Source organism: Natator depressus, chromosome 3, assembly GCF_965152275.1.
Source record: "Natator depressus isolate rNatDep1 chromosome 3, rNatDep2.hap1, whole genome shotgun sequence".
Taxonomy (NCBI): Eukaryota; Metazoa; Chordata; order Testudines; family Cheloniidae; genus Natator; species Natator depressus.
In genome coordinates this window covers 38248423-38268862 of record NC_134236.1, presented here as the reverse complement: position 1 = coordinate 38268862, position 20440 = coordinate 38248423, and the positions used below count along the sequence as shown (strand labels likewise).

The following is a 20440-nucleotide window of genomic DNA, read 5'->3' as shown; positions in this document are numbered from 1 at the left end:
ACCTGGACTTCTCCATCTCATAAATGCTTTCCCCAGTGTTGTCCTTGGGACTCACTAGGTCCACAACCTCTATTGTTGTTTATTGAACTGCTGCAGCTCACCCTTCTGCTCAAGAGTTTCCTCCACCAGAGTTCTCTTTAAGGAGGCGATTTTTGCCTCCTCTTGCATCTTCATTTCAGCACAGTTCTGCTTCTCTGTTCATCTGGTTGAGAGGTTCTTCTCTTCTGCCAGCCACCTATGCAAACTCTTGCTGCTCATTCTCCAAACTGGAAATTGTCTGCATCTGGAGGATCCAAGCCCACAGTCAAGCCATCCATCTCTTTCTGCAGACGGGTCTGTTTCCACCTCCCACTGCTTGGCTTCAGGTTCTTGGGCATGGCATGGTCTACAGGTAGGTTACAATAGTTATCCAAAATACTATACTCCAGTGCTGAGAACTGAATTTGGGCATTTCTTTCTGCTGGACAAAAAAAAACGTCATCGAGACCACGTGACCCTCAGTTCACAAACCGCATCACAGCCGCACCCTCTGATGAGGCACTCCTATCTTTGGGGCTTGTGTTTTCTCCACCTAAAGCAAACTGTCAGAGCTTCCCTCTTTCTTCTAAGTGGGCTCTCAGCTAGTTGTGTGGAGGGGTGCATGTGGTGTTAACTCTACTAGAGGCCAAAAATTCAATGGCCCATCCAGAATCCTATAACTCAGGCTGTCCTCTGGAGATCCAAAAAAGCATGCCACATGATGAGCTGTTTTGGTAGACACACCAGAAACAGCAGATTTTGTTTCTGGCCCTATTGCAACATCTGCTGTATTGCTGGACAGCTAATCAGAGCTCCTGCTGGCTCTGTAGTAAACAAAGCAGATCAAACTGGGTCCTGTATTACTGCTTTCCTAAGATTGTAGCCTACCATAAGTAGGCCACAGCAAGCAGCTGCTGTTCCTCGATGGCAACAATCAACCACTGAATGGCACTATGGGGCATGTTACTTCCTCCATGATCCCTCCCCTGGAGGAAAGCAGATCTCAGGAATCTTATCACTGGTACGTGGGTCACAGAGCTCCTCCCTGCCTGTCTCCCATCAGCGTAGGTAATCCACCTGCCCAAGAGGTGGTAGCCAGTCAACAGAAGAAAAATTCACACACCTGAGAGATCTAGCTTTACCGATGTAAGTTGCTATTGTAGACCAGGCCTAAGAATGCTCTTTGACAACAGTAGGCCAAACCAACCCTAGCCAGTCCCTTCACCCCAAAAGGAATTCACTGCCAGGTTAGACCAAGAAGTGGTTCTTCATCGTTTTCCCACAGGTGCTTACTAGTCAAAGGCAGTTTTCAGGTTTATTAGAGTCGCCACAGCCTATAAAGAGACGGTGTTAATTACTGCCTTACTGATGGTACTACTTGCTTTTTCAGGACAGTTCCATCCATGTTGGGGGCTATGCTGTCCCTTTATGGGCCTCTTGATGAAGAAGAGGTCATGGTCTAGTGTTCTGCTGCAGAGTGAGCAACATCCAGGTCTAAGTACCTTATTTAGCCTAGCCCAGGTGTGAGCAGCCAAACTGCAAAGCCATACCCGAATGATGTGTCCTTGATGCTACTGCACTCCCCCTGTCTGTATCACTAGGACTTCTAGGGGCACATCCCATGGTTCTCTGTTCTGCAGCAAGCTGAGTTGCTCTATAATTCTCTCTCATTGAATTGTGGGGGAAGCTGTCTTTTTTTCTGTGCACATGGGTTGGGGGAATAGTGGGAAGGCACAGGAAGACTATTAGCACTCAAGTGATTTAGCCTGATTCCTCACTGCAATGTGGGCAGGTTACCAGCCCAAATGAAACTGGAACCTGGGCTCTAATTCATACCTCCAGCCATCCCAGCTAGCCTGGGGGAAAGCACCACCTAATTAGGGTGACAGGGTGTGCGTGTGGATTGGGGGAGGGAGAGGCAATATCTGGGTGAGAGCCTGGGCTAACTCTGTAGTGAAGACATACCCTAGGACGCTGGCTCAAGTCCAACCCAGGTAACTCCATTACCATCAGAAAAGCATTTAATGGCCTATGTAAAATGAGTTGTGGTTTCACCCCAATTTACAGAAGTCCAACATGACAAAAACAACTGTCCAAGAATATGGTCTGGCATTTGGAAATGCCTTGTGGTGGTCCATTTGAATCAGAGTTCAGGCATCTTACCAGGATGTATTTGTTATGTGGATAAACAGAGCCCCCCGTGCCCCCCCCCCCAACTCAAAGGTGTCAGAGTGACTTCTTTTGCAAGTGTTTACATTCATTTTCAAAAAGAACTGGGCCAGATTCTCAACATAAATAAATCAGTGTAGCTCCTTTGAAGTCAGAGGTACAGTGATATACACAGTCTGAGTACCTGGCCAATGAGATTCCCTAGAATGTTTCTCTAAGAATGGCCATACTGGGTCAGACCAGTGGTCCATCTAGTCTAGTATCCTATCATCCAACAGTGACCAATGCCAGGTACTTCAGAGGGAATGAACAGAACAAGCAATCATTGAGTGAGCCATCGCCTGTCGTCAACTCCCAGCTTCTGGCAATCAGAGACTAGGGACACCCAGAGTACAGGGTTGCATTCCTGGCCATCTTGGCTAATAGCCATTGATGTACCTATCCTCCATGAACTTATCTAGTTCTTTTTTGAACCCTCTTGTAGTTTTAGCCTTGACAACATCCCTGGAAATGAGGCCCTCGGGTTGACTGTGCGTTGTGTGAAGAAGTACTTCCTTTTGTTTGTTTTAAACCTGCTGCCTTTTAATTTCATTGTGTGACCCCCTGGTTCTTGTATTATGTGAAGGAGTAAATAACACTTTCTTCAGCCCAAGGCCTTGCCCCTTTGGGGGCCCTCTCTGGACCCCCACATCGGTAAGATTTTTATATTACTTTCACCCCTGGGAGATCCCTTTGTAACTCTTCAGGCTGCTTTGAGTAATTTACTTCTACCTTGAATAATTTTGTAACATATGCAAATTTTGCCACCCCTTTTTCCAGTTCATTTATGAATATATTGAACAGCACTGGTCCCCGTACAGATCTTTGGGGGAACCTGGTATTTACCTCTCTCTATTCTGAAAACTGACCATTTATTCCTACCTTTTGTTTCCTGTCTTTTAACCAGTTACTGATTCCTGGAAGATCCCATGACTGCTTAGTTTGCTTTCCTCGTATCCCATGACTGCTTAGTTTGCTTAAGAGTCTTTGCCCTGGTCTACACTAGGACTTTAGGTCGAATTTAGCAGCATTAAATCGATGTAAACCTGCACCCGTCCACACGATGAAGCCCTTTATTTCGACTTAAAGGGCTCTTAAAATCGATTTCCTTACTCCACCCCTGACAAGCGGATTAGCGCTTAAATCGGCCTTGCCGGGTCGAATTTGGGGTACTGTGGACACAATTCGACGGTATTGGCCTCCGGGAGCTATCCCAGAGTGCTCCATTTTGACCGCTCTGGACAGCACTCTCAACTCAGATGCACTGGCCAGGTAGACAGGAAAAGAACCGCGAACTTTTGAATCTCATTTCCTGTATGGCCAGCGTGGCAAGCTGCAGGTGACCATGCAGAGCTCATCAGCAGAAGTGACCATGATGGAGTCTCAGAATCGCAAAAGAGCTCCAGCATGGACCGAACGGGAGGTACGGGATCTGATCGCTGTATGGGGAGAGGAATCCGTGCTATCAGAACTCCGTTCCAGTTTTCGAAATGCCAAAACCTGTGTCAAAATCTCCCAGGGCATGAAGGACAGAGGCCATAACAGGGACCCGAAGCAGTGCCGCGTGAAACTGAAGGAGCTGAGGCAAGCCTACCAGAAAACCAGAGAGGCGAACGGCCGCTCCGGGTCAGAGCCCCAAACATGCCGCTTCTATGATGAGCTGCATGCCATTTTAGGGGGTTCAGCCACCACTACCCCAGCCGTGTTGTTTGACTCCTTCAATGGAGATGGAGGCAATACGGAAGCAGGTTTTGGGGACGAAGAAGATGATGATGAGGAGGAGGTTGTAGATAGCTCACAGCAAGCAAGCGGAGAAACCGGATTTCCCGACAGCCAGGAACTGTTTCTCACCCTGGACCTGGAGCCAGTACCCCCTGAACCCACCCAAGGCTGCCTCCTGGACCCAGCAGGTGGAGAAGGGACCTCCGGTGAGTGTACCTTTTAAAATACTATACATGGTTTAAAAGCAAGCATGTGAAAGGATTACTCTGCCCTGGCATTCGCGGCTCTCCTGGATATACTCCCAAAGCCTTTGCAAAAGGTTTCTGGGGAGGGCAGACTTATTGCGTCCTTCATGGTAGGACACTATACCACTCCAGGCCAGTAACACGTACTCGGGAATCATTGTACAACAAAGCATTGCAGTGTATGTTTGCTGGCGTTCAAGCAACATCCGTTCATGTGTTATCCTCAGGAGAGTGAGATATAATCCATGGTCACCTGGTTGAAATAGGGTGCTTTTCTTCAGGGGACACTCAGAGGAGCCCATTCCTGCTGGGCTGTTTGCCTGCGGCTGAACAGAAATGTTCCCCGCTGTTAGCCACAGGGAGGGGGGAGGGTTGAGGGGGTAGCCACGCGGTGGGGGGAGGCAAAATGCGACCTTGTAACGAAAGCACGTGCTATGTATGTAATGTTAACAGCAAGGTTTACCCTGAAAGAGTGTAGCCAGTGTTTTATAAAATGTGTCTTTTTAAATACCGCTGTCCCTTTTCTTTTCTCCACCAGCTGCATGTGTTTCAATGATCACAGGATCTTCTCCTTCCCAGAGGCTAGTGAAGATTAGAAAGAAAAAAAAACGCACTCGAGATGAAATGTTCTCCGAGCTCATGCTGTCCTCCCACACTGACAGAGCACAGACGAATGCGTGGAGGCAAATAATGTCAGACTGCAGGAAAGCACAAAATGACCAGGAGGAGAGGTGGCGGGCTGAAGAGAGTAAGTGGCGGGCTGAAGAGAGGGCTGAAGCTCGAATGTGGCGACAGCGTGATGAGAGGAGGCAGGATTCAATGCTGAGGCTGCTGGAGGACCAAACCAGTATGCTCCAGTGTATGGTTGAGCTGCAGCAAAGGCAGCTGGAGCACAGACTGCCACTACAGCCCCTGTGTAACCAACCGCCCTCCTCCCCAAGTTCCATAGCCTCCACACCCAGACGCCCAAGAACGCGGTGGGGGGGCCACCGGCCAACCAGCCACTCCACCACAGAGGATTGCCCCAAAAAAAGAAGGCTGTCATTCAATAAATTTTAAAGTTGTAAACTTTTAAAGTGCTGTGTGGCATTTTCCTTCCCTCCTCCACCACCCCTCCTGGGCTACCTTGGTAGTCATCCCCCTATTTGTGTGATGAATGAATAAAGAATGCATGAATGTGAAGCAACAATGACTTTATTGCCTCTGCAAGAGGTGATCAAAGGGAGGAGGGGAGGGTGGTTAGCTTACAAGGAAGTAGAGTGAACCAAGGGGCGGGGGGTTTCATCAAGGAGAAACAAACAGAACTTTCACACCGTAGCCTGGCCAGTCATGAAACTGGTTTTCAAAGCCTCTCTGATGCGTACCGCACCCTCCTGTGCTCTTCTAACCGCCCTGGTGTCTGGCTGTGCATAACCAGCAGCCAGGCGATTTGCCTCAACCTCCCACCCCGCCATAAACGTCTCCCCCTTACTCTCACAGATATTGTGGAGCACACAGCAAGCAGTAATAACAGTGGGAATATTGGTTTCGCTGAGGTCTAACCGAGTCAGTAAACTGCGCCAGCGCACCTTTAAACGTCCAAATGCACATTCTACCACCATTCTGCACTTGCTCAGCCTGTAGTTGAACAGCTCCTGACTGCTGTCCAGGCTGCCTGTATACGGCTTCATGAGCCATGGCATTAAGGGGTAGGCTGGGTCCCCAAGGATACATATAGGCATTTCAACATCACCAACAGTTATTTTCTGGTCTGGGAATAAAGTCCCTTCCTGCAGCTTTTGAAACAGACCAGAGTTCCTGAAGATGCGAGCGTCATGTACCTTTCCCGGCCATCCCACGTTGATGTTGGTGAAACGTCCCTTGTGATCCACCAGAGCTTGCAGCACTATTGAAAAGTACCCCTTGCGGTTTATGTACTCGCCGGCTTGGTGCTCCGGTGCCAAGATAGGGATATGGGTTCCGTCTATGGCCCCACCACAGTTAGGGAATCCCATTGCAGCAAAGCCATCCACTATGACCTGCACATTTCCCAAGGTCACTACCCTTGATATCAGCAGATCTTTGATTGTGTGGGCTACTTGCATCACAGCAGCCCCCACAGTAGATTTGCCCACTCCAAATTGATTCCCAACTGACCGGTAGCTGTCTGGTGTTGCAAGCTTCCACAGGGCTATCGCCACTCGTTTCTCAACTGTGAGGGCTGCTCTCATCTTGGTATTCATGCGCTTCAGGGCAGGGGAAAGCAAGTCACAAAGTTCCATGAAAGTGCCCTTACGCATGCGAAAGTTTCGCAGCCACTGGGAATCGTCCCAGACCTGCAACACTACGCGGTCCCACCAGTCTGTGCTTGTTTCCCGAGCCCAGAATCGGCGTTCCACAGCATGAACCTGCCCCATTAGCACCATTATGCATGCATTGGCAGGGCCCATGCTTTCAGAGAAATCTGTGTCCATGTCCTGATCACTCACGTGACCGCGCTGACGTCGCCTCCTCGCCCGGTAGCGCTTTGCCAGGTTCTGGTGCTGCATATACTGCTGGATAATGCGTGTGGTGTTTAATGTGCTCCAAATTGCCAAAGTGAGCTGAGCGGACTCCATGCTTGCCTTGGTATGGCGTCCGCACAGAAAAAAGGCGCGGAATGATTGTCTGCCGTTGCTCTGACGGAGGGAGGGGCGACTGACGACACGGCTTACAGGGTTGGCTTCAGGAGGCTAAAATCCACAAAGGGGGTGGCTTTACATCAAGGAGTAGTTCAGGCAGGACTTCACGGAGGGTTCCAATAAGAAATGGTGCACCTAAGTTATTGTTCTTATTGGAACAAGGAGGTTAGCCTGGCCTCTGATTGATACATGGCTAGATCTACCTCGCAGCACCTTCTCTGTGAGTGACTGCAGTGTGACCTAGAGGAATGAGTCCCCTAGACAGGGCAGGAGGCAAATGAGTACAAAACAAATCTGGTCTATTTCTTGTTTTGATCCACTCCATCTATCTTTTACATCTTTGGCTGGCAGCAGACGGTGCAGAAGGACTGCAAGCCATCCACATCTCATGGCTGCTTGGCAGAAGATGGCACAGTACGACTGCTAGCCATCCTCATCTCTTGCCTGCCTGGCAGAAGATGGCACAGTACGATTGCTAGCCATCGTCATCTCTTGCCTGCCCGGCAGAAGATGGTACAATACGATTGCTAGCCATCGTCATCTCTTGCCTGCCCGGCAGAAGATGGTACAATACGATTGCTAGCCATCATCATCTCTTGCCTGCCCGGCAGAAGATGGTACAATACGACTGCTAGCAATCCGTATTGCCTGCCTGCTCACCATTAGACGGTTCAATACGACTGACTGCAGGACTAAAGAGAATGACCTGGTCAAGTCACCAAAAATTTAGTCCCTGCGCCCATGTCTGCCCAGGCGCTCCCAGCCGACGTGGCCAGGAGCACCTCGGACATGACGAGGACGGCTACCAGTCATACTGCACCGTCTGCTGCCAGAAGGCAATGGGTTGCTGCTACTGTGTAGCAATGCCGTACCGCGTCTGCCAGCACCCAGGAGACATACGGTGACGGTTACCTGAGCGGGCTCCATGCTTGCGGTGGTATGGCGTCCGCACAGGTAACTCAGGAAAAAAGGCGCGAAACAATTGTCTGCCCTTGCCTTCACGGAGGGAGGGAGGGAACGGGGGCCGGACAATATGTACCCAGAACCACCCGCGACAATGTTTTAGCCCAATCAGAGTGCTCCATTGGGCTGCTCTGGACAGCACTCTCAACTCAGATGCACGATTGTTTGCCGTTGCTCTGACGCAGGGAGGGGCGACTGAGGACACGGCTTACAAGGGTAGAGTTCACGGAGGGTTCCAATAAGAAATGGTGCACCTAAGTTATTGTTCTTATTGGAACAAGAAGGTTAGCCTGGCCTCTGATTGATACATGGCTAGATCTACCTTGCTGCACCTTCTCTGTGCGTGACTGCAGTGTGACCTAGAGGAATGAGTCCCCTAGACAGGGGAGAAGGCAAATGAGTACAAAACAAATCTGGTCTATTTCTTGTTTTGATCCACTCCATCTATCTTTTACATCTTTGGCTAGCAGCAGACGGTGCAGAAGGACTGCATGCCATCCACATCTCATGGCTGCTCAGCAGAAGACGGTGCAATAGGACTGCTAGCAATCCATATTGCCTGCCTGCTCACCATAAGACGGTTCAATAGGACTGACTGCCGGACTAAAAAAAATGACCTGGTCAAGTCACTAAAAATTTAGTCCCTGCGCCCATGTCTGCCCAGGCGCTCCTGATCGACCTCACACAGGCGACCAGGAACACCTCGGACATGACGAGGACGGCTACCAGTCGTACTGTACCGTCTGCTGCCAGAAGGCAATGGGTTGCTGCTACTGTGTAGCAATGCCGTACCGCGTCTGCCAGCACCCAGGAGACATATGGTGACGGTTACCTGAGCAGGCTCCATGCTTGCGGTGGTATGGCGTCCGCACAGGTAACTCAGGAAAAAAGGCGCGAAACAATTGTCTGCCCTTGCCTTCACGGAGGGAGGGAGGGAACGGGGGCCGGACAATATGTACCCAGAACCACCCGCGACAATGTTTTAGCCCAATCAGAGTGCTCCATTGTGACTGCTCTGGACAGCACTCTCAACTCAGATGCACGATTGTTTGCCATTGCTCTGATGCAGGGAGGGGCGACTGAGGACACGGCTTACAGGGTTGACTTCACGGAGGGTTCCAATAAGAAATGGTGCACCTAAGTTATTGTTCTTATTGGAACAAGGAGGTTAGCCTGGCCTCTGATTGATACATGGCTAGATCTACCTCGCTGCACCTTCTCTGTGAGTGACTGCAGTGTGACCTAGAGGAATGATTCCCCTAGACAGGGGAGGAGGCAAATGAGTACAAACAAATCTGGTCTATTTCTTGTTTTGATCCACTCCATCTATCTTTTACATCTTTGGCTGGCAGCAGACGGTGCAGAAGGACATATTGCCTGCCTGCTCACCATAAGACAGTTCAATAGGACTGACTGCCGGACTAAAAAAAATGACCTGGTCAAGTCACTAAAAATTTAGTCCCTGCGCCCATGTCTGCCCAGGCGCTCCTGATCACACAGGCGACCAGGAGTACCTCGGACATGACGAGGACGGCTACCAGTCGTATTGTACCGTCTGCTGCCACAAGGCAATGGGTTGCTGCTACTGTGTAGCAATGCCGTGCCACATCTGCCAGCACCCAGGAGACATACGGTGACGGTTACCTGAGCGGGCTCCATGCTTGCGGTGGTATGGCGTCCGCACAGGTAACTCAGGAAAAAAGGCGCGAAACAATTGTCTGCCCTTGCTTTCACGGAGGGAGGGAGGGAAGGGGGGGACTGACGATATGTACCCAGAACCACCCGCGACAATGTTTCAGCCCCATCAGGCATTGGGATCTCAACCCAGAATTCCAATGGGCAGCGGAGACTGCGGGAACTGTGGGATAGCTACCCACAGTGCAACGCTCCAGAAGTCGACTCTAGCCTCGGTACTGTGGAAGCACTCCGCCGAGTTAATGCACTTAATGCACTTCTGTGGGGACACACACACTCGAATATATAAAACCGATTTCTAAAAAACCGACTTCTATAAATTCGACCTTATTCCGTAGTGTAGACATACCCTTTGGTGAGGGACCTTATCAAAGGCTTTCTGAAAGTCCAAGTACACTATGTCTACTGGACCATCCTTGTCCATATGTTTGTTGACCCCCTCAAAGAATTCTAATCTATTGGTAAGGCCTGATTTCCCTTTACAAAAAACATGTTGACTCTTCCCCAACAAATCATGTTCATCTATGTGTCTGATAATTCTGTTCTTTACTATAGTTTCAGCCACTTTGTCTGGTACTGAAGTCAGGCTTACCAGCCTGTAATTGCAGGGATCACCCCTGGAGCTTTTTTTAAAAACTGGTGTCACATTAGTTATCCTCCAGTCATCTGATACAGAAGCTGATTTAAATAATAGGTTACATACCACACTTATTAGTTCTGCAATTTGATATTTGAGTTCCTTCAGAATTCTTGGGTGAGTAACATCTGGTCCTGGTGACTTATTCTGTTTAATTTATCAGTTTGTTCCAAAACCTCCTCTACAGACACCTCCATCAGAGACATTTCCTCAGATTTTGTCATCTTAAAAGAATGGCTCAGGTGTGGGAATATCCCTCACATTCTCTGCAGTGAACACTGATTCAAATAATTAATTTAGCTTCTCCGCAATGGCCTTATCTTGCTTGAGTGCTTCTTTAGTACCTCTATTGTCCAGTGGCCTCACTGATTGTTTGGTAGGCTTCCTGCTTCAGCTGTACTTGAAAATTTTTTTTGCTGTTAGTTTTTTTAAGTCTGGCTATTTGCTCTTCCAATTCTTTTTTGGCCTGCCTAATTATACTTTTACACTTGACTTGCCAGAGTTTATGCTCCTTTCTATTTTCCTCAGTAGAATTTAACTTCCAGTTTTTAAATTGCGTTTAACTGCGCTTTTAACTTTGTTGTTTAGTCATGTTTGAGGTAAATATAAATTGTAAAAGATTGTTTTTCAATTTTAGTTTAAATGGACAAATGTGCATAAAAGAGTCAAGGTGGGTGAGGTAATATCTTTGATTGGACCAATGTCTGTTGGTGAGAGAGACAAGCTTTCAAGCTTACACAGAGCTCTTTTTCAGGTCTGGAAAAATAACACAAAGTGTCACGTCTCTGTGAAAGCTCAAAACCTCATTTTTCTCATCAATAAAAGTTGGTCCAATAAAATATATTACCTCACCCACCTTGCCTCTCTAATATTCTGGGACCTACATGGCTACAACAACACCGCATATAAAAATGTGCATAAGGGCAGCAAAGTATGTATCTTGCTCATGGAGGGATGGGCAGAGTGACCTAATATTACAAGGCTTTTCCATCTCTTATTCATGTAAAGAACACTGACATTTTCCACAGAGCCAGTTGAGAGGCTGCATGGGAGCACATACTGTATACAGATGTCCACAGACTCCAGAAGGTTAAATTGTTGTCTCATCTGTTTGCATCATGTACTGTATGTTGCCTTTTAAACTGGGGATACATCGGCTTTGTTTTCATATTCACTTTTAAGCAAAAAATACTGGTTGCCATAGCAATATGTTTTCACCCTAATTTTTTTTTTTTTTCACACTGGCTTTTCTTTGGATTTCTGCAGATCTTCTTTGGATTTCATCACTCCTCTGTCATATTTGCAGCCCCTTACTTCTTAGCAACTTTTAACTATCTCAAACAATAACACACTCAATAGAAGACATGCAAAAGAGCCACCGTGTCAAAGGAATTTCAAATTTAAATAATAGACTTAACTCGGAATAAAACTTCATACCTGTTTTCTTATTCCCATTCCTGGTGCCTTTACATTTCCGTTTCAGCCACATATTTTATTTCACTAATCGTATTTTACAGACTAAACACACAGTAGCAATCGTGCCCCAGTGATCCTGATAATTTTGCAGTGCATTTTGGAAGTTCTAGTTCACTGAGCACACTTCCAGTATCACTATCTTTAAAGCCAAATACAATTGCTTTACACAGACATCTGAATCACACTGTATCTATAGCAAATTGCTTTCAGACTAAAGAAACAAACATGCTCCAGCACTGTGAATTTGCCTTTACCCTTAACAGTAGGATAAAATTAGCTACTTTGAACTTAAATAGCACTTTTCATACAATGATTTCAAAGCACTATAAAAAAAGTGGATAAGTATTATACTTATTATTTGCCTGATCAGGAAAGTGAGGCACAGAGAAATTAAGCCCAGCATCTGCAAGCAACTAGGGTGTCTAATGTTAGGTACCTAAATCCTCATTTAAATAAGTGGAATCAATGGGAGTTGTGAGTGGTAGGTACTTGTGGAAATCAGGCCATTTATTCAGATGCCTAAATATGGATCTTGGCCAAAGCAATTTGTCCACATCAACACAACAATTTTGTGGCATAGCAGAGATTAGAACCCAGGTGGCCTGGCTTTAAGTTTCCTGCTCACCTGAGACAATGCTGCCTCCCATATTTACAAATTCTGGTTTTCTGCATTTGTTTAATAAAGTATGTTTGAGATTATTTTTGGCATCTTTACAGTGGGTCATGAAACAGCATGTTTTGGCACTTTCTAGCCTCACTGCCAACCTGCTTACTCCAGGCTGTCATTCCTGTGCTACCCAGAGTCCCAAGTAGGAAACTGACAAAGGCTGGTTGGTTTGTGGAGTTCTGGGGTTTCGCAAACCTTTTTTTTTTCTCCTGTATGTGTAAAAAACTAATTCTATCTTCAAGTATTTTATACAGGCCTTCACTTGTTAGTTTTAGATTTAATTTAGCAAGTAAACAAACCTTCTTCTTCTCCTGGTCACCCATTGTATCAGTTGGTAGATAAGTGAAACAAAGGACCACAGCAAAGAAGCTAAACAGATATCTGGTTTATGAGACCCGTTTGTTCACACTTGGCACAGCACTGTCCTTCTGGTGTCTGAGTAAAACTCCGATGTGAATAATAATGATGAAGGCAAACCAATTTTATATTATTCTACTAGTGTAAATTAATTCTCGTTTTCTTTATTTCTGTAGTTACTTGCAGGGATTTGGGACTGAGAAAGGAAACCAAAAAGCTACGTTAGTGAAATTGTTTAGGAGGCACATGCAGACCATGTGAGATATTGTACTTAAAAGCTGGTAATGTGATTAGTTAAAAGTCAGTGGATTCTGGGACTATGGCATGGACGGGGTGGGGCGGGGGGAGAGCGTTAGGCCTCCCAGTATGGTAGATCCAGGAGCTCCTCAGGAAAAGCGTCCCTGAAAAGTAAGAGTTGTCCCACATTCTGGGCTCCTAGAGCCATGCTGCCACTAGCTGCATTCCAATGGGCTGCTCATTAGCAGCCACAAGAGGGGCCACAGCAGGACTTAATGCTATTTCAAGCAACATTTAACTCCTGCATGGAAATTCATATGGGGTCATCTGGGGACAGTGCTTCTCAGAGATGCTGGGCATAAACTCCAGCCCCTCTTGTTCAGTCCCTGTCCCCAAACCACAGTGGAGCACTTCCTCATGGAATCCCAGGGACCGATGTGGATACTGCAGAGCCCCAGCTCCCTCCTTTGCACCTTCTTCCAAAATTCTACTTCATCCCAATCTCCTCTGCTTGTGAAAGTGGAAGGAAGTTTTAGGCCTGAATTGTTAAACAATTCTATGTCTTTGTTGGGTACTGATTGAGGAGACTTTGCCAATTTGGATAACACACTTTCATTTGGACAGAGCAAGGGCCATTGAACTTGCTGCCAGTGCCAGCTAAATGTGAGGATCTGCAAGAAGATTCCATCCCCCACTAGGTTTTTAATAGATCTGTTGTAAGGTCAATTCCTTATTCTATTTTTGGTTCACTGAAAATATAAATTCCCGGTGTCTTTAGCTCCTTGTAGGGCGTCAAGTTGTTTGTTTGTTTGTTTGTTTTTTTAAAACAAGCTTATTCCTCCCTCTGGGATTCATCTAAAAGAGCTGCAATGTATTTCTGATTGTATTTTGGCTCGATGCAAGACGCCTTTTCATAGGTACTCTACTAACATGAATTTTATAGTGTGTCAGCAATATATTATGGACCTGATCCTGCATTCCTTGAACACCTTGATAAAGCCCATTGAATCATTGGGAGTCTTTCCTTTGACTTTGTTACGTTTTAGAACAAGCCTGTTGTATTTGCTGTGACTGCAATAAGTGTATTGGGTGCAGCAGTAATACAGCATGAGGTGGTTCACCTGAAGTTCAATTAAAATGTGCACTTTTTTGTTCACTGAAAAATAAATATGATAGAAATCATATGTTCATAAAAATAGAAGAGTCCTTTGAGGACAGTGTCATGCATGCTGTCTAATCACGCTGCAAGAGCTAGTTGGACAGAGATTATGACACTGTATGGATCTGGCTAACCTAAATCATTTTAATCTCTTCTTTTTAAAATAAAAAAAACACTGAAAAATATGCTAAGTATGTTGTGTGTAAATTATCAGCACTATCATCATCAGCGTTCTTAAAAATATATTCTTGGGCTGTGCTCTCAACTTGATATGTGGGAATTTACACATATCTCCAGATGCAGTGAGGCAATATACCCTTTGATATTGGGTTTAATTTAATTTTATATCCTACACAATTTTCAGGATGATTTAAAGATTACATTTTCTAGCAGGCTGAGCTATATATCCTTGAAAACACTAGAAATATTTTCTTTTCTAATTCTTATTGGTATATATGACCCTTCCCTGACATTTTTAGCTTCAACATAACTGCTCTCCTTAGCCTGCTAACAGCAGCAGCAGCCTGTGATCAATCACAGTTGACTGGCTCATGTGATCTAAACAGCTATGCCTGTCCATGGGAGCAGAGATGGTGTCTATGAACTATAATTTAAAGAGCCTGGTGTCTCATTTTTGCAACCAATGAAATTTAGTGAGAGAAAAATACAATTTTTATATCATGATTTCCTCTACTAAAATTTACAGTGGTTATATATAAATACTAAATTTAGAAATGTGTGATGTTTTGATTACTAAACTCTCACTTTTTTTAGAAGGTCATATTAAGAAGACTTATCTCATACTGCCAACAGCTAATGTGAACCTGTCATGGTGACAGTATATTTGCAAGAATCTGGCTAACCTAACTCAATGCAATATTTTGATTTCTGCTGCCATACTTTTCTATCATTATCCATATACATGCATGGTGTGATTGAGGCATATACACCATTCCTCCCTGCTGAGGAGGGAAGTGAAGAATGATGATGACTGGATTATGAATGGAATATCTGAAGTTACTGAAAACTGACTATATTCCCATTGACTTCAAAGTGAGGAGAACGGAATCCACAAAGTGAGAATGTACACAATTATGTATAGTCAAGTACCAATGGCAGTATCTATTTATAATTAGTTGACTGAAAGAGCCTGTATGATATTGATGGTCTCTTGCCATTTTGATTTTTTATTAATTAATTTATTTATATAGCACTCCATGAATTAGGGGCCTCACAGATAAAAATATGGTCAAAAGCGGTGATCCTTGAGTCTGTCCGAGTTTTGTTTGGTACATTTCCCTAGAGAGGTGGGGCAAAGGCAGCTGGCTAAACTTTTGTGTTCCATCCAATCATCAGGGCAGCTAGGGATCAGTTCAGCCCTCTGCCCCCATAATATCTGAATGCTTCATAACTTAATGCATATATACACATTTACAACACAATAGGGAAACACTTTTGTCCCCATTTTATAAATGGGGAACTGAGAAACAGAAAGGCTAAGTGACTTGCCTATGGTCTCACAAGTAGTATGTGGCATAACAGGGACTTAAACCCAGGTCATTTAAGTAGGAGACTAGTCTCCTGACTCCTGGTACACCTTACTGACTTCCCCTTATTTCCTAGGACACTGGGAACTAGCTGGGAGTGGCACAGAGCTAACTAAACCAGCTAGGGATTCTCCCACTCCAGGAAATCCTCAGCAGCCCATTTAGGGTAGCTTAACAGCCACTTTGTAGCACTGTGGCAGTACAGAGAGGATGTAGCTGGGGTGGGAAGGGAGGGGGGATGTAGCTGGCCCACAGTTCCTGCCCTCATGACTTTACTTTCTAAAGAACCTAATTCCATAAGGAGCTGAGCACCTCCTGTGCTCAAAGGATATATAGACATTAGCACCTTTCAGGAGGTACCTAGCATCTTGCAAGATGGGCCCTAATATAAGCTTCAAAATAAGGTCTCCGTTATTTAGTGAGCATTCCTCAAAGGGGCTGCTACATTTATAAGAAGTACTTGTGTGAGAACAGTTTGCAGGAGCTGATTCCTAAATTTTAAATTGATTTATTTTCCCATTCTAGCCTATTGTTCATTTGTGTATTTATGTATCCATTGTTTGTATTCAAGCTTCATAAATATTTTTAACTTAAAAACAATTTTTACGAAAAAATGTATGTCTGACATAGCACTGCAGAGATCAGGTCATGCTGCAGTGCTACTTACTCAGGCAAAAATATAATAATTGATATTTTCGTGGGGTTCTTTGCAAGGTTGGGCCCTTGTAGAATTATAACAGAGTCAATAAGAGACAAGCTGAACCTGCTCCATTTGTAAAATGCAGAAAGCAAGTTTGGGACACTCTGGGGAAAAAAAACATGTAAATATTTCGATACAACCTAATTTGAGCCAGAGGCAACTGCTTGTGAGTCATCTAGTCTGTCCCTTAGAGTTATAGAGACAAGGTGGGTGAGGTAATGTCTTTTATTGTACCAACTCCTGCTGGTGAGAGAGAGAGAAGCTTGCAATCCACACAGAGCTCTGCCTCAGGTCTTCTTGGTGTTATGGCAGGATTAAGTCCTTCGTTCCTTAAACCAGTGGTTTTCTAGATCTTTTATTCTGTGGATCACTTTGAAACAGAGAGATCCCCTCATGAACCCACCAAACTTTCCAATGCAGAGTCTCCCATTGCTTGGTTCTCAGAATGTTTAATTCAGGAGACCACCAGGAAGGACAACACAGACCACTTGCAATCTACAGAGCACTTCTGCCCTCACCCATCCTTACTAAGTGGGTGTTTAGTTATGCCTGGACTAGTTTAGTCACTCTTTGGCAGCCTGTTCCACTGCCTGACTCTTCTTATGGTTACATTCTAAAGGCTAAATTTTCCCTTCTGATATGCTGTGTATCCCCAGTACACCAGTATAGATGGCAGGAGAATTTACCAGGTACATTTTCCCCAATATTTAATCTAAATTTTCCTTGCTGTAACTTAATCCCATTACCGTTTGTTCTTTCCTCACTGATTAATAGAAATAATGATCTATTTTGATTTCATTTGTCTTTTCTCTAGACTGAAATAATCCAGTTCTCCTAACCTTTCCCTAAAGTTTTTATATTCCAAACTTTATTTATTTATTGGTAGTTGGTTGCCTTCCTCTAAACTCCCTCCATTGCAGCCATGTATCTTTTTAAAATGTGGTATACAAAGCTAATCATACTTCAACTGAAGCCTAGCTAGAGCACAGTACAGAGGGGCAGCTACTTTGCTTATTTATTCAAAAACATTAATCTAATTAATAGGACCTTCCTGTAAACATAAACCCTGTTTAAGTTTGTTCTAGTGGGTAAGGTACCACAATGTAGGTTGGGAAACGTGGATTCTATCCCTAGTTCTGCCATTCACTTACTATATTCACCTTGGGTAAGTCATTCACCTGCCATTCACCTTGGGTAAGTCTCTCAGAGTGGGATTCACAAGAGGGATGTAGGCACTTAACTGCCACTTTAAGTACCTAAGTCCACTCAGCTGCCACCTAACCCTGGAGGTGCCTAAAGTCCCTAGCTTTCTAAATTTCAGCTGTCGGCTACATGCCCAGACACCTCTGTCCTAATTTTGCTTAATAGCTTAACACCTCGTGCATACCTCAGCCCCAGTGGGATTCATGAAGTAGGTGTTCCCGGCGCCTGTCTTCCCTTTGGGGCCCAATCCAGTAGGTGTGCTCAGACCAAGTCTAAACCCTCACAAAAAGATTGGAGGAGGAGGTGGTTACCCCCCTCATAACTTTCAGCCCAATTGTTAGAGCACTATTTCCCTATGTTCACAAGGGTTGCCCATTGGCATCAGACAAAACCAACTGAATTTATAAGCATAAACTTTACACTTGTTTCCAAGTGAACTGCGAGTCCTCTAACACACACCAGGGGGAGGAGGTCCTTTTACAGCTCTGGGAAAAGCACTATTAACAGAGTATTTTCTCCATACAAACCATAAGAGTATTGTGGTGTTCTCTTGGGAAAACATAACCAATATACAAGAAAATAATTAGAACAATTGTGACCTATTATAAAATTTTGTAAACAGACAGCTCTCAAAAAACTGAAGTGCATGGAACTTGACACTAACCTCTCAAATTTCCATATACTCTAGGGATTTCACTAATAACAAAGACAAATGGGGTAGGTTGTAGACAAAATAATTAGGACTTTCTTTTTCCCCAATGAACTCCAAAGGGATTGTCAAATGTTTCTCAATATTCCATATCAGGGGAATGATGATTTATTTGGCATCTTGCACAAGTCCAGAGTTACTGTTTTTAAAAATTGACTCCTCAAGTGCCAATATTGCAATATACTGTAACATTACCAGGGTCTAACTTCAGTTCAGTTGCATCCATGTACATTCATAAACTAAGCTAGAAGAGTGGATTGACTTTTTGCTTCCATGGGAAAACTGCATGGACTGTGTGAAGGCTCTAAATGAAATGACATTAAAGAAGGTCGCTTTTGATAAATATAAAAAGAACACAATTAGCAAACACTACAAACCATTCACTGCTGCAAGTTGAATCCTCAGTTCTATTTTTTTTTAAATCTGTATCTGTTTTAGGATAACTAGCACCACTTTTTTAATTTGACAGATCAAAGAATTCTATCGCAGTCAGGTCCGCAAGGATTCAGGCACTCCTTCCTGCTCTATATAACTTCAGCAGCAAGAACAATATATGCATCACCTAATTTAACTGCAAATGGGTCTTTTTAGCATGAATTGTCTGTTTAAAGAGAATGCACAACAGAACTCTTAACTGCATCCCTGAAGTCATGAAGCACTAGGCAGATAAGATCACGGTGGTTACCGGGAGTAGCAAATGGGAAAAGCACTATAGGAAATGAACTCTTGTCACTAATCTCAAGAGAGTGGTATATTTAGGTCAATTGTACCTGAAATCGTTTGGTGGGGTAATTGCTCTTTGGTCCAGACTTTGCTCTCTGAGCCCGTCAGGGTGCTTGTAGGTCCACTGGATTGGATTCACCAATTTTCCTCCAGATTCATTTTCTAAAAGAAAAAAAAGAAAACTCAGCTAAAAGGCAGCAAGCTTTAAAAAAAAAAAAACAACCAGATACTCTCTTGTGTTTTTTATCTTTTAAACTAATGTTTATAATAAATACACATTAGAATACATTTTTAATATAGATTACTGATTTCTGCAGACAATTTACTGGAATAAAAATGGTCTAAATATTTATTCAATTATTCAAGCCTTTTATTGTGCCCCGTAATGACCATCCAGTAAAATTAAGGATATAAAGGTAACTTTCGTAATATTTTACTGCTTTAGCTGATCAGTTAGTAACCAGTACAAAATTTAAATGTTGGATTTAAATCCCATACTACATTTCAGGCTTTAAATCTTGGAAAGTCCTTTATCTGACAAAGTGTTAATTGTTTATTTTACTGTTAATTTCACATGTGTTGTGCTTAGAACAGTGTGATAAATTCCGTTTTATAAATCAAATCTAATAATAACATTATAAGCCAGATTCTACCTTTTACACAAGTTACTTGGATTCACACTGGTACCAGAAATCAGAATCAAACTCTGTTGTTCTTAAAGTTTTCTTATTATAGTATTATTATTATTAAAGTATTATTATAATATTCTGTTTTGACAATATAAAACTCTAGTAATCTTTTTTCACATTAAAGATTTAGTGTGAATAGGACTAATTTTAAGGTAAGAAAATGCCTTCTCTAGCATATGTTCAGTATGTGTTCACCTATAATGCAGATACAGTGTCATGTTTGAAGCTATTACTCATTGTTTGGCATTACTGTCTCCTGTAATTAAAGAAAAACTCATGATATAATGAAATATTGCTGAAGATTAAAAACTTACTCATTTTGCTTAAAAAAAACAAAAGCTAGAAGAAGGAATTAGAAACAGCATTGAAAGCTACAGTAGGTGATTCAGTTGTTTCAGCTATTGTTTCTTGTGTCGGCTCCAAATTCAAAGATACTCATTAAATTGAGTATATGGCAATAACAGACGAAGTGTTAATGGGGCAGCAGTGGAGTGTGTCAGGAAAATGAAGAGACCCTAAGGGGCTCACCATGCTGTTTATGATCAGCTAAATTCAGCAGCATTACCATAAATCCTCTAAAAGATACTGTACTAGACTTCTTATATATTCCTTCTCAGTCAAGGTAACATTCGAAGCACTTAGAAGCTGGGACTTAAACTAAGATAAAATACTCTTTCATAAACAAAACAGTTTGCATATAAAATATAGTAAAAACAAGCTTTGGTATTTCCCTGTTGGTGTGGGGGGGGAATGCAAAAATAACAACAAACAGAAGACTCATAGTGCTTTAAAAATGATGAATTAATATAAATGGAAAGGTTCTGC

At 43.9% G+C, this 20440-nt stretch overlaps 2 protein-coding genes across 26 annotated transcripts in view; one reads left to right on the top strand and one right to left on the bottom strand.

The window, feature by feature from the left end:
• The window catches only part of MYT1L (myelin transcription factor 1 like), a 384826-nt gene that overhangs the window by 257748 nt on the left and 106638 nt on the right, over positions 1-20440 (bottom strand). For all 25 annotated transcript variants that reach the window (XM_074947738.1, XM_074947721.1, XM_074947742.1 and 22 more), the window contains exon 2: positions 18974-19088. The gene's annotated coding sequence lies outside the window, so the exon portion shown is untranslated. The remainder of the gene's footprint in view (positions 1-18973; positions 19089-20440) is intronic.
• Positions 3492-5252, top strand: LOC141984294 (uncharacterized). The gene is made up of 2 exons (XM_074947227.1): positions 3492-4154; positions 4732-5252. The coding sequence occupies exons 1-2, from the start codon at positions 3572-3574 to the stop codon at positions 5250-5252; spliced, it is 1104 nt and encodes a 367-aa protein (XP_074803328.1). The 5' UTR covers positions 3492-3571.